Source organism: Pagrus major, chromosome 13 (genome assembly GCF_040436345.1).
Source record: "Pagrus major chromosome 13, Pma_NU_1.0".
Lineage (NCBI taxonomy): Eukaryota > Metazoa > Chordata > Actinopteri > Spariformes > Sparidae > Pagrus > Pagrus major.
This window is the reverse complement of record NC_133227.1, coordinates 25,580,536-25,593,328: the sequence shown is the minus strand read 5'-3', so window position 1 is coordinate 25,593,328 and position 12,793 is coordinate 25,580,536. Positions and strand designations below refer to the sequence as shown.

The following is a 12,793-nucleotide window of genomic DNA, read 5'->3' as shown; positions in this document are numbered from 1 at the left end:
CTGTTTGAAAAGGAATTCTGATATAATTCACCTCGACTCGCATTTAGGATGCAACCTCTGAAACTCCTGCAACATTTTTAGAGATTTTGTGACTGCTGGTGGGGACAAGGTATAAGTACAAGCAGACACTCAACTGGTTCTTGGAGGCCTGCTCCATCAGCAGGGAGAGCTCCCTCATGAAGTGCCCGCAGAGCTGGTTCTTCTCCGACGCCCCAGACATCATGGTCAACCAGACGGGCTCAGCCACTCGGGGCATGGTGTAGAGGTCGCAGATGGTCATCCTGGAGATGAGGTACGGCGAAGGAGGTGTGGATGAAAGAGGGACAGAGCGAATGAAAGAGAAGGAGGGGAAAAAGAGAGAAAACAGACAGAGAGAACAGACACGTTATTGTCTATTGGGGTAAACAAAAGAGATCTCAGTTCACAGAGCTTCGCTGTCTGCGCTCAGGCCATGGGAGACCCTTGGTTGTGTATGTGTGTTTGTAACAGTCTGACGAACTTGCGCGCACTCACACACAACCCCGTCTCTTGCTCTGTACAGTGCGTTTGTGTGTATATCTATCTGTATGTGGCTTCAGTTGGGGCATTTGTCCATTGAGAAGGACTGGAGTTTCCATGGAACGTGGGGTGTGTTGGTGAGCATGTCTCGGCTGGGGGCCAAGCTTTGACACAGGGGCAGAGGGGAATCTCTGCAGCCTGAGGAATGTTGAGAATCAGGCGGTTTTTAGTCAGAGCTGAAATATGGACCGCAGCTGCTCGAGTCTGGGTTTGAAAAGCAAAAATGGACAGATAATCAAAAAACAGCTGCTAGTTTTCATTAGAGGGCGAGGTGTCTCTGACGGTTTTATCAGCTTACTCTGATTTCTTGCAAACATACTAAATTAATCAATATTACAACTGCAATCTTCAGCAAACACAGGCTACAACCAGGCTAAATTAAAAGTAAAGTTAAACCAAATAAACATCATAAAATAAGCTGCAATAATGTAACCTGCTGCTACCACCTTAGGTGATCCGCCACAAGACTCTGCAGGTCCTTCTGATAAGGAATAAAAACTCTGTGGTGTTTTCAGAGCTTCATTTAGTCTTACTGGAACCTGCACGCGATCTCTGGCAGTAAAACAAGGTTAATTCTGCACTAAACTCACAAACTATTTGACCTATGAAGAGCCCAGTGACAGAGGAGATGCAGACAGGTTTGCATGCTGAGAGAAAGCACAGGTGTCACACAGTAAAAATGACCTTCATCAGAACTCCAGTATTCCTGTAATCGAGCTATTTTTGGTTGATACATTTTCCAAGGAAGACAAAACACCACGTGTAGTCTTGGTTTACAGGCTTATACGAGGAAGTTATAAACCAGGTGTGAAAAGAAGAAAAAAATACTTTAAAATCATTTCAATACAGTTGTTGCAAGCAGTTCCTTTTTTTGTAGCCCTACACCTGTCGTGAATAATAAACAACAGAATGACAGTTAAGAGAAGTTCACTGTAGTAGTTGACAAGGATTCCAGTTCTGAGAAAAATGCCTTGCAGGCTGTCCTTTCAAAACAACCCAGTTTTTACAGCTCCAGGTGCCTTATGACTATGAAGAAAACTGTAATTGAATGATTAATTGTCTCGCTTACTCACTCCAATAAATGAATCATTCAATAAGAACAAGTTATTACAAGCACACCAGTTGGTAAGAAGTTAAAGAGACACATAAACAGAGTAAACCAGAATGGACTTGATGTCACTCACACCCAAAACATGTCTCAGGCTCTCTCAGGGCAGAGATGATCCAGACAGCAGCATCAAATGAGCCAATAATGCTTTACTCATTCCTGTGTTATAAACAGGTTGACTTATCTGTGGCCCATTTAAGACCTACTTGACCTGCTGTACATTCACTGTCTGACACCGAGCCAGCGGGGAGATCTCGTCTCATCTTCTCTGCAGCAGCAGCTGTTCAGGTGAACTTTAAAGAGCACAGCTGTGATGTGAAATTAAACTGATGTGTCAGATTGATCAGCCAGATTTGAATTACCTCACTATGGAGGGCAGCAATTCAAACACTTCTGACCTCAACTATGGCTTTTGACTTCTGTGACCCTCGTAAATATTCCAAGTCATAGCTGCACAGTTATGCTCATTGACATATTGCGGTTCCAGTTACTAATCAATCTCAGTTTAGGATAAAACTGCATTCTTAGCATCAGTTATGTCTGGTTAAAATGGGAATTAGACTCCTCTCCCTGCTGCATTGAGTGGGTTTGTGTCTCTCAGTGCTTCAGCTTGCAGCCCCTAACATAACCCCAATATAGGCTGGTGTCACTTTTATGTACACATGCCTCTGCTAAGTGCGCAGCTTATCTATGACTGCATGCGGGAGTATCTGTGTGCGCACACCATCCAACAACGTCAAAGCAGCATCAGGCAAAGGCATTTCTTCCACTTTCCTTCTGTAATTTTCCATGAAGTCAAAACCCCTTAATGGCAAAGGTGGCTACGCTTATATTTAGCTGCTGTCTGAAGGTGAGATTTTACAGATATTTTGTTTGCTCTGAGCAATAGCGTTCCTCCTGCTGGCACTCACATATTATTTACTATTCTGGTGCCCCGTGGCCAGTGTCTGAGGTAGATAGGGTTGCCACTCAGGAGGCTTGGGTTGCTGTGGCCGGCTGCCAACAGGCATATGACTGCAGCAATGAGGGGACCTCAGACAGGGAACTGCCTGCCAGTGTGCATGTTTCAAGTGAAAGTAGTGGGGGAAGCAGGCATGCATGCCATACATAAAATAAGTAAGTGTTTTAGGAGTACCACCAATCTGTCACACAGTACTAACAAGAATATCTCACACAAACACACCATTTTGGAATAAAAACCCGACAAATTTATGATTTCATGCTGTGACAAATGCTGATTATGGTGAAGAGATGGGAAGTAACTGGTAGCATCTAAAACTTTGGTCACCTAAGCTTCCCTAAACACAACCAAAGCCAACCAATGTAAGAACTCCCAGCATGTACTGCAGTTATAATGCAACACCTGTGGTTTGCTCAAGACAGGTAGGAAACAGTGTGTTTCTCCTTTCTGTTACACAACATATTTCAACATCTCTTACCAGCAACACAGGCTGTTAGCATCATGCTATCTCACACATAAACCACAGTGAGTAATCATTAATTATTGATTGCTACGACACTTCAGCACAAGGCATCAGTAACTGGAGCAGGATTACAGAATCCCTTTACCTCACCTCTATTCCCTCAGATCCCATAAATTAACCTTCTTACAGAGACACTAAATGCTTACTGAAAAGTATCATGAGGCCTATGCTAGCAAGGGACTATCTCTGGCATTTGATTCAACTGTTAAGATCAAACATTATAACAAAAGGTGCATTTTATGATATGTTTGTGTAGAATTAATGTCACCATTGCCTCGTGAACAAAATAAATATTAAAGCAAAAATGTTCTCGTGTAATCTATGCCGATAGATAAGATGCTTCTTTTGTCTGCGCACACCATCAGCTGGTGAATGTCAGATGATATCAGCAACAGTTTACCTCCCTACGTGATACACTTTTGGAAAACAAACTGGTTACCAACAAGCTTTGCAAACTATGCTTGGAATAAAAGGCATGTGCAAAATACTTCTCAGGTAATTAAAGCTGCCCAAATGTTAGTGCCATTACATGAGTAACACAGGACAAGTATGAGGACATGGTGACCTACTTTAAGGAGCATTGTAAGTGTCTTACTGCTAATTCACAAGACCAGTCCTTGGATAAAAATGCATGTAAGGCACTTTAGATATGGGTGAACTTTATGTGAGGAGTTAAAATGGGAAATTTGTGACGTGAGAAGTTGGTTCATTTCAGATATATCCTAGGTAAAAACAAAGTAAAAAACAAGAATTAAGATGAGGAGTCAGCAGTGCAGCAGGTTCTCTCTCCTTTCTCTCTCACTCATACCTTTCTTTCCTGCATCCTATCCTGCCTACATTACCTCACTATCAGGAAACATAATCCTGTAAACCACACAGTTTGTAAATGTCTCATAACATGCAGTGAGGACTGATATCCGCAGATATCTTTTAGGTCTAGCATCAATTTCCTGGCAGCTTTTTTTCCCGGAAATTTTAAATGTCACATTTTTCATAGTGTCTATGACGTGGAGACCTTTCTGTGTACACGCAGGGAAAGAATGGGTGTTTGGCCACAGTACATAGAAACTGAATAGCACGATGATGTTAGCTGGAGCTGTTTGAAAGTTCACCAATGAACATGCAGTAAAAAGACAGTAAACATCCTGGCTTAGGGTAACAGTGAGTGATTGTGTTTGGCTGGTTTGTGCCCTGGGAAACATACTGTTCTAATTGACGTTATATTGCGAATCCTCATGATATATTGCATAATAATCTCAGTAAAACAAACTTTAAAGTTATAAAGTGATGCCCCCTTACTGTAGGCAAAGACACTCCCTAACAAGTTGACTGTGTTATAAGGTGTTTATGACATGTTTGCAAGTTTGTCCCTGAGAGAAATTAGGAAAATACAAATGATGTAAGATTATTGTCTGTGTCGTAGACAGTGAATGTGAGTTGTTGCCCCACCTGAACTCGTTGAGACCTTCCACCATTCGGCTGTAAGCCAAGGCCCTCTGGCTGGCATCAGCTGACCGCCGACTCATCTTCATGGCCTTGAGAGTGACACAACACAAATGTGTTTGAGATATTTGGCACTCAAGCTGACAAACAAAGTAACAGGAAAGGTGGAGCAAGGAATTTGCGAGGGAGAAGAGACGGGTGGGGTTGGGGGCAGAATTGAAAATGGATGGTAAAGCTGGAAGCCATCCAGAGCTTTGACTGTGCCAAACACAGACACCAGTAAACAAAGCCAAAGATTGAAAAAGGTATGATCATTGACCGGTCAATCTGACAGCAACTCTGCTCATTACGACAGCAGAGGGTCGAAGGTTTGCATTGGGGACTATTCATATGTCACTGCTAAATAGATCTCACTGACAGGCTTATGTCCAACGTGTCAATCAGGGAGGTGAGCAAGAATACAAACACAGGAAAAGAAGTAAGAGGAACAAACCTCTACAAACCTCTACATACATACAACAAAACAATAATCTTTGGAGGAAATACAAACAATCAAAAAAGGGAAATCAAGAAGTTCAACTCTTACAGCATGCAGTTGGTATATAATCACAGTCAAATATATCAATTCACCTGTTCGATGGCGCTCTTGAGTTTGTTCATGTGGCTTTCAAAAAGAGGGAAGTGCGAGAAAAAGAAATCCTGGAAGCGGTTGTTCTCCTCCGGGTTGGGGGACAGCATGAAGATAACCCCGATGGCGATCTTCTTCTTCCGAGCCACACCGAGGCTTGGTCCGCCACTTTCATCAGACATGTTGAAGCTCTCCTCAACTGACCTATCAGGACGGGGCACACATGGAGTCAGCTTAAAAGAAAACAACTGCCATGAGCTCAAACATGTACGCATATACATTTTACCTTACATATTACCTCACAAAACTAATTAGAGCAATGTTTAAGGTCTCCTTTGTAAAGTGTCTTTCTTGTACTTAGCAGCAGGTTAATACTCTCACAACTGCTGCCTACTGCTTCAAAATTTCCAGTAAATATTCTACTTAAGAGACTTGGGCACATCTGCTAAGCAAAGAAAAATTTTAACCCTGGCCAGCTGGTAAACAAGATGCTTTGTTGCTGCTGAACTGGAGCGCCGGGAAGATTAGAGCACTCAGACGCCGACAGCTGCATTTACAGTGACAGGTCGACACAGCATTCTGTCTAGTCACAGCATCGCAAATGTGTTTGTGAGTGCAGTTATTAGTGTATAGCAGCAGTGTGCATTCCCAGCTGCCTGCTGGATTCTGAGGAAGTCCTTGCAGGATAAACTTTACAGAAGCCTGATGGAGGCCCCGGGCAGGGAAGAAAAATGGAGGTGGGGTGAGGGATAAGGAGAGACTCTCTTAAGTGTGTGCAGAAAAGTCTATGAATATTGAACACTTGTTTCCCTCTTCAGTTTGTCACTTTAACTACTCTAAGTGTGCACGCTAAGGACTTTCCTCTCTATAGTTGGTCTTCAATGCATGTCCAGTCAATATGTGCAAGTTTCGTTATTTGTAAGCACGTTCGATGTAAAATATGTTTGAACATATGTGTCTCACCATCGGGGGAAGACGCCATTCTCCAGGCTGGTGGTTTGACTGCGGAGCCATCGGCGCTGGTAGCTGGATGCACAGCTGCTGGTCAAGGAGGAGCCAGGAGATGGGAAGGGAGTGATCAACAGGCTGCTCAGAGAGGCTAAAGGGACAGACGAAAAGATGGAGAGAAGGATTGGAGGTGGATAGAAGGGAGGAGAGGGATTCAGAGCACAAGAATGAGGAGGAGAACAGGGAACAGATGGAAGGAATGGTGGGTGACAGAAGAGAAAAAGGACAAGAGTGAGTCAGACAACAAGTGCGTAGGGCTACTCATTCTGAATGACACTTTGTACACACACACACACACACACACATCCACACACACTACCACAGAGAGCTAGACAGAAATCTAGAGGACAATAACTGTTCTTACTAAGACAAAGAACCTGAAAAGGGCAACAAATACAGCACACAAAACACAATCAGCCCTCTTCCCCTTAACCTAAAACCCACTCTGGATAGCATTCATATGAGATCTAATATCATATAGCCTGCTAACAGTCACATGCTGCAGTTGTTGGACAACCTGGCTTAGCACCAGGCTGGCATGATAATGAAAACCTACCCACACTCACACAGAATACCAGCCCTGATCACAGGGTTATTTACAGCCCAGGCAGCAGGGCTATGATCAATGGTTACATGAGCCATTTAGATGGTGTGTGATCGTTGTGTGTGTGTGTGTGTGTGTGTGTGTGTGTGTGTGTGTGTGTGTGTGTGTGTGTGTGTGTGTGTGTGTGTGTGTGTGTGTGAAGAGATAAAGCAAGATGAACTTCATGAGGTGAGTGAATGAGAGTGACGTTATAAAGGAAAACCGTGCTAGAGGAGATTAGCTATAGTAAAAGATGAGAGAGGTTCGTTTCACGGAGGGACGTGTCAGAGTTAGATAAAGAGCTCTCCAGCCCCACCGCAGCGGGGAGGTGATGAGAGTGGAGATGAGAGGACGAGGCTCGAATTAGAAGCTCATTTACTAGTAGCGGGTTTTGAGAGCTGCTATATTTAATCCTCTGCATGTGACCCGGGTTTGAGCAGAAAGCGCAATTCCCCTCATGCCAGCCATGCCAGTGGGACATGGTGGTGTTTGTAGAGGGGGGTAGGGGGGCAGAGCAAAGGGGGTGGGGGCAGGGGTCAGTTTCCATTGCACAAGGTTTTCCGGGCCTTGGAGGCCCTGTAAACAAATCCACACCATCTTCAACCACCGCATCATCGTCTTCTTTTCTGGTTTTCTGGTAGGGGGCACCTATGGGTCGTTTTAATGAATGGAAAATGTGTGCATGTGCGTCTGCATACCACACAAGTGAAGTCGCAGCTGATGCAGCGCCGGTTAAAGTATCCGACGGTTGTGTAACTGTTCACTCTCTTGACCTTAAACAGTCAAGTGAAAGCAGGTCATCCATTGTGACCCAGGAAGTGCTTCACTCTACAATTGTTTATTCATTTCCTGACTTACACTTGATCTTCTCTGTACCTTAACCACTTTGGTCTTGACAAGAATAAATGTGAATGCAATTCAAAGCGAAGAGCTGAAAGCTGCGTTGAGTGTAGGTCAATCCAGGCTTTGGCTCCTAGTCTAATTAACCTACCTGACCTGGCGATGCCGCTGTCCCTCTCATCGTAAAGCCCTCGGCCAGGCATGTCCATCGGGTGACTGTGGCCTGGAGGAAGGGAGAGGGGGTGTCGAGAAACAAAATGACGGGGTTGGGTTGAGGGTAAGGGAAAGGGGTTCAGAGAGAGAGGGGAGAGTGAGACAAAGGTCAAAGGTTGAAAGGTGAAAAAGAAACAGAAAGGAGAGATATAAGAAAGAAAAGAGTTAAGATCAAGAGAAAGTACGAAAGCAAAAAATTAAAAAGAGGGAAGTAAGAGGGATGACAAACAAAAAAAAGACAAAAAAACGTCAGATACAGAAAACATAATCAGCAAAATGGAGCACCATGCACACTGAGGATGCTCTTATCACCACGGAGTCAGAGCCTTGAGTAGCTCACAAACAAATACAGAGGCTATTGCTTTTGAGTGCCTCAGCATCCATGTCTGAGCTTTGGCAAGTGAAGTTAAATTTGTCCCTAACGAACTGCATGATTACTTTTACTACATACAACTTATATCCAGGAAATAAAACTGTTCACAAGATTAGGTTGAAATTGCTTGAAAAGTTATTTTTAATGTAGCATAAAAAAGGCCTGGTGGTTTGTTCAAAACAACTGTACCAACATTAGATTAGAAACCAACTGGGAGGTCACCCAAAAATAAAGGCCCCAAACAAGCGCAGGACTAATTTCTACTGTGAAACGCCTGTAACGGATTGACTGTCATGCTGTAAGTGCACCCATTGTTTTGTAACACCAAAAACAGGAAGTGTCACAAGCAAAACAAAAACAGCAAAAAGCACTACTGTTGTAACACGCTGTTGCTCACGGACTCACTCCCTGTCACAATCTACAGCAGCCATCTACAGCTTTGATGTAGCTTTCAACAACACACTCAATAATATAGATGTCACCGAGCCTGTTTGCTCGTTCTCAAATGTCCTTCTCGTCGACACTTTGGGGCAAAATGAGAATACTGTCAATGCTTTGCGGCAGAGAGGCTTTAATGTGCAGTGGAGATGATTAATGAGCAAGTCAACAGGAGTTTTTTTTTTTTTGCAAAGCTTCTGAGTATTTGTGTGTATGTGCACTCCTGTGTGCGTTATGACCATACCAACATTGCATAACTGAGAGAGCTACATGCCATGCCGACGTAAGGGTGCCCTGAACAGGATTGTGGGTCGGCACCATGCCTCTGGGAGAAGCTATTTTTCTAAAACTTGCCACCACTTCACTACAGCAACAATGAGGGAGGAATAACCACTGAATACTTCTGACACAGGAGGTCTCTGATCAGCTTGATATAATAAATGATAAAGATCTGAGTTTTAGTGTACTACAGTTCATTATTCTATTGCTGCACTCAGGCCTTGACCACACGTATACAGACATTTTTCTAAATGGACATTTTCCCGCTCCATTAAAAAAAAAGAAGAAGAAAATTCTGTCCAACGACCTTCATTTGTACACACGAGAACTCAAAACAATTTCAAATGCTCAACAAGCATGCCGGGCCAGGAGGTGGTGATAACATCCATATCAGCGACAGGTCAAGTATATTCTGAGCATGCAATAGTAGCTTAAAACACTGACAACAACTGCATATTATTTATGTATTAGCATTTTATAATTTTATTGCATCCATTATCATTATTTATTATGATTTGCTTGTCATTAGACACCTTTCTGGCACACAGCCTAGCAGTGCTAAGCAAATGTAAACTAACCAGTCCACCATTGTTTTTGTTGTTGTTTCAAGTATCGATGTGCATGCATGGATAGAGGTGAGATAAAATGTCATTTGCATGTGAATGAGAGGCCAAAACTAAAATAAAAATTGAGAAATATCTGTATACGTGTTGACAAGGCCTTAATCAAAATCGTCTGTTAAACACTTTGTGCAGCTGTGTGTTCTGACTAGTAAAAGGCAAACATAAGTACTTGCTCTTCCTGCAAAAAGACACCAAGCTGATCAAAAAACTCACCAGGAGAGAATTCAGTTCATTTCTTTACAGTGATGATACATGGGCAATACAGTAGGTTATATTGTGGGGTTTTTAGCGCCTGTCACTGCTGGTGAGACGTCTGTGCCCACCCGTAAACACTGTGCACAACATTTTAGGAAGCGGGATTATGAGCAAGAGGAATATTAAGTCACTTGCGTGCCCTTGAACAAAGCATTTCCACACCAATTGCTCAAGTGGAGCAGCTCACCAGTCCACAGAAGACCGTGTGTAACTTTATGGATGTAAGAATGGATGTTCCTGAATATATATATATATATATATGTGAATGTATATAAGAAATTAAACAAAAGATGAGAATACAACAGTCCACTGAACATTGACTGGTGTCATAAAGCTTATATGAATTGCCCAAGTATCACGGTCACTGAGCAGGATAAAGAAGTTAGAGAAAGTCTGTGATGTGAGTGATGAACACGAAAGAGGAGAAGTAGCTAAAAAAACTTAAACCTAGAACTACAGCCACCAACACCAGTGAAAACCCACACCGTTTCTGCATGCGTGATACACCTGCAGGCCTGGGTCAGATAGTGCTGGCAGACGTATTTAATGATAAGACAGCTTTATGGCTGACAGAGCAGGAAGTTTAATTTGACACTGCCATTAGCAAAACAAAGGAACAAAAGGTGTTTGAAGACATAAATATCCCTCTGTGATTCACTAAGAGGCAGTTTGTGTTGTTTAGGTTCATTTAATTTGGGGATAAAATTACTGAATTTTGCAAATGTTCTCATCTGTCCAAAATGAACAAATTTAGGGGAAGACATCCTCTGGTTTTTGAAGAGGAACCACCTCCAGGAAGAAGCTTCTATTTGACCCAAGTTATCTGCAGATGTGTTGTGATATTGCATGCTATTACTACTGCTACCACTCCTAGTGCAAGAATTACTACACAGGCATGCAGCCGCTGACAGTTGAGGCCTCTACAACCATTACTACCGCGAGTACAGCCTACACACACACACGCATGCAACTGGCACATGTCAGTCATGGCCAGTTTTAAGCGCCAACCTGAAAAGAAAGATGCGCTCTTGATGAGGCGCAGAGGGCCCTGTTCAGAGAAGGCCCGTCGAGGGCTGCAGAGCTGAGAAAATCCTGCGCAGCACGAACAAAAACATGGAAAAGAAGAAAGGGAGGAAGAGGGAAAAGAGACAAAAAAAACATGAACCATGGTTAGTGAATGAGTAAGGAGGAAAGCTGGCTGCCTCCTGTCATCTGACCAGCTCAAGTCACAGGAGGTTTTTAGTCTGGGATGAAATATTGACCATCATCTGGTCGGCCAGTTGGTTGGTCGGTCAGTCAATCAGACAAACAGAAAGACTGGTATCACTCACAGAAAAAATAGCTATCAAACAAATAAATCATTACAGGCTTTACAGCTCTGATCTTTTTGTCTTTTCTGTGAGGACAGCAGAGAAAATCCACAAAAGAATAGAATTTGCCAACAGTTCTTTATATTCTTCTGGCTTGTCACACTCTCAGCCAGACTTGGAGGGTTCTGTGTAATCAGTCTACTCTATCTGAAAACCAGATATCAGAGTTGTACCAAGAGTAACATGTAGAGTCATCAGGAGTTTCAGGGAAGCACCAGATGAGTCACAGTGAGTTTTTTTTAATAGCATAACAGTCGATTGTGCTAATTTGCTGAGAAAACTTGTGCTTGCGAGGCCAGTTTGAAAGTCCCCCAACTGTTCATGAGGCTAGTGTAGGGGAGCAGTATGGGAGTGCTGTTGGCAGAGTCTATCCAGCCTGGTTTGCATTCAAACGGGAATGTTAAAGCATCAGAAAGACAGAAACAAAATCAGTTGCTTCTTCACAGTTCTACCAACACACTTTAACAATGTAAACTAAACGAGTTGGTCTTACGCTGTAAATACTAACAATATTTCATAAACTAAAGTGTCCCTTCGTTGAGTTGTTTGGTTACTCTCAAAGGGAGTTATAAGCACCGACAGTTACTGAGGCAAGGTAAACAAAATAATATGGGAATATGTAGTAGAAGAAGAAACTGAGGCTATGATCGAAACAAAAACAAAATTTCCCTCTAGTAAAAATTGACAAGTTTCTCCTTATTTTTATAATTTGCCTTCAAAAACACAGCGTTTCTCTGCTACTGGTTTATTGCAGGTCGTCAGTAGAAGAAACAGCCAGCAAGAAAATGCAGCCTTTGTCAACTATAGACTTCCAACTATAGAAACCAAGAAGCCAACTTGCTAAATACGTTTTTAAAAAAGCTAAGAACTTGTCTCTTCACTTTGGTCTTTAACTAGCTATGACTTTCCTAATACAGGTCTGAAACCATAGTCTGTGCTTTGCCTTGCACTAATGCACTGCTGCACTTCGATGCATTCTATGTCCTGTATTTTTAACTTATCTTTATTGATAAAGCACTTCGAGCCATGTGTTTAACAAAAGGTGTTATAAAAAATAAGGTCATTAAGTGATCAGAAAGGAAACTGGAAGCGTCTCTGTGTTTACCTATGTTCCCTAGCATACTGTTGGCCCCAGTGTTTTGATCAGGCCTTAGTGTGTTGCCGTCCTGCCCAATGAACTCCAGGCTGTCCTGTAACCTGCAGAAGATGAAACGGCAAAACAGGAATAAAAGTTAGGTGCATGTGGATGATTTTAAAAAATGTACCCATAGCACAATTGGGTATATAGGCCATAACTGAGACAGATGGAGAGACAGAGACAGGGTGATGAGATGAGATGAGATCTACATGTACTGGCTTATGGAAAAATTGCCATAGGATTCAGAGCAAGAAGTGGGTGTGTATGTGTTGATAAGCATGTGTGTGTGTGCTTACGTGTTGAGGCTGCCGTACACACTGCCTCCCGTCCTGGCGGTGAAGACCTTACTCAGCATCAGCTGAGGTGGCGATCTGATAGGAGGATAGCACGGGGACAAAGATTATCAGCATGTGTGCTTAATTTTTGTGATAGTGCAGGTTAGTGTATCTTTC

The 12,793-nt window shown here is 42.8% G+C and overlaps 1 protein-coding gene across 2 annotated transcripts in view; it reads right to left on the bottom strand.

The window, feature by feature from the left end:
• fnip1 (folliculin interacting protein 1) overlaps positions 1 to 12,793 on the bottom strand; it is a 43,795-nt gene that overhangs the window by 10,448 nt on the left and 20,554 nt on the right. The window contains exons 5-12 of one of the 2 annotated variants that reach the window (XM_073479757.1): positions 12,638 to 12,712; positions 12,309 to 12,400; positions 10,842 to 10,925; positions 7,804 to 7,875; positions 6,185 to 6,320; positions 5,224 to 5,425; positions 4,600 to 4,685; positions 135 to 281 (exon numbers count right to left, since the gene is read on the bottom strand). In XM_073479757.1, the coding sequence (XP_073335858.1) occupies positions 135 to 281; positions 4,600 to 4,685; positions 5,224 to 5,425; positions 6,185 to 6,320; positions 7,804 to 7,875; positions 10,842 to 10,925; positions 12,309 to 12,400; positions 12,638 to 12,712 (894 nt within the window). The remainder of the gene's footprint in view (positions 1 to 134; positions 282 to 4,599; positions 4,686 to 5,223; positions 5,426 to 6,184; positions 6,321 to 7,803; positions 7,876 to 10,841; positions 10,926 to 12,308; positions 12,401 to 12,637; positions 12,713 to 12,793) is intronic. The other variant, XM_073479758.1, reaches the window with a different exon arrangement.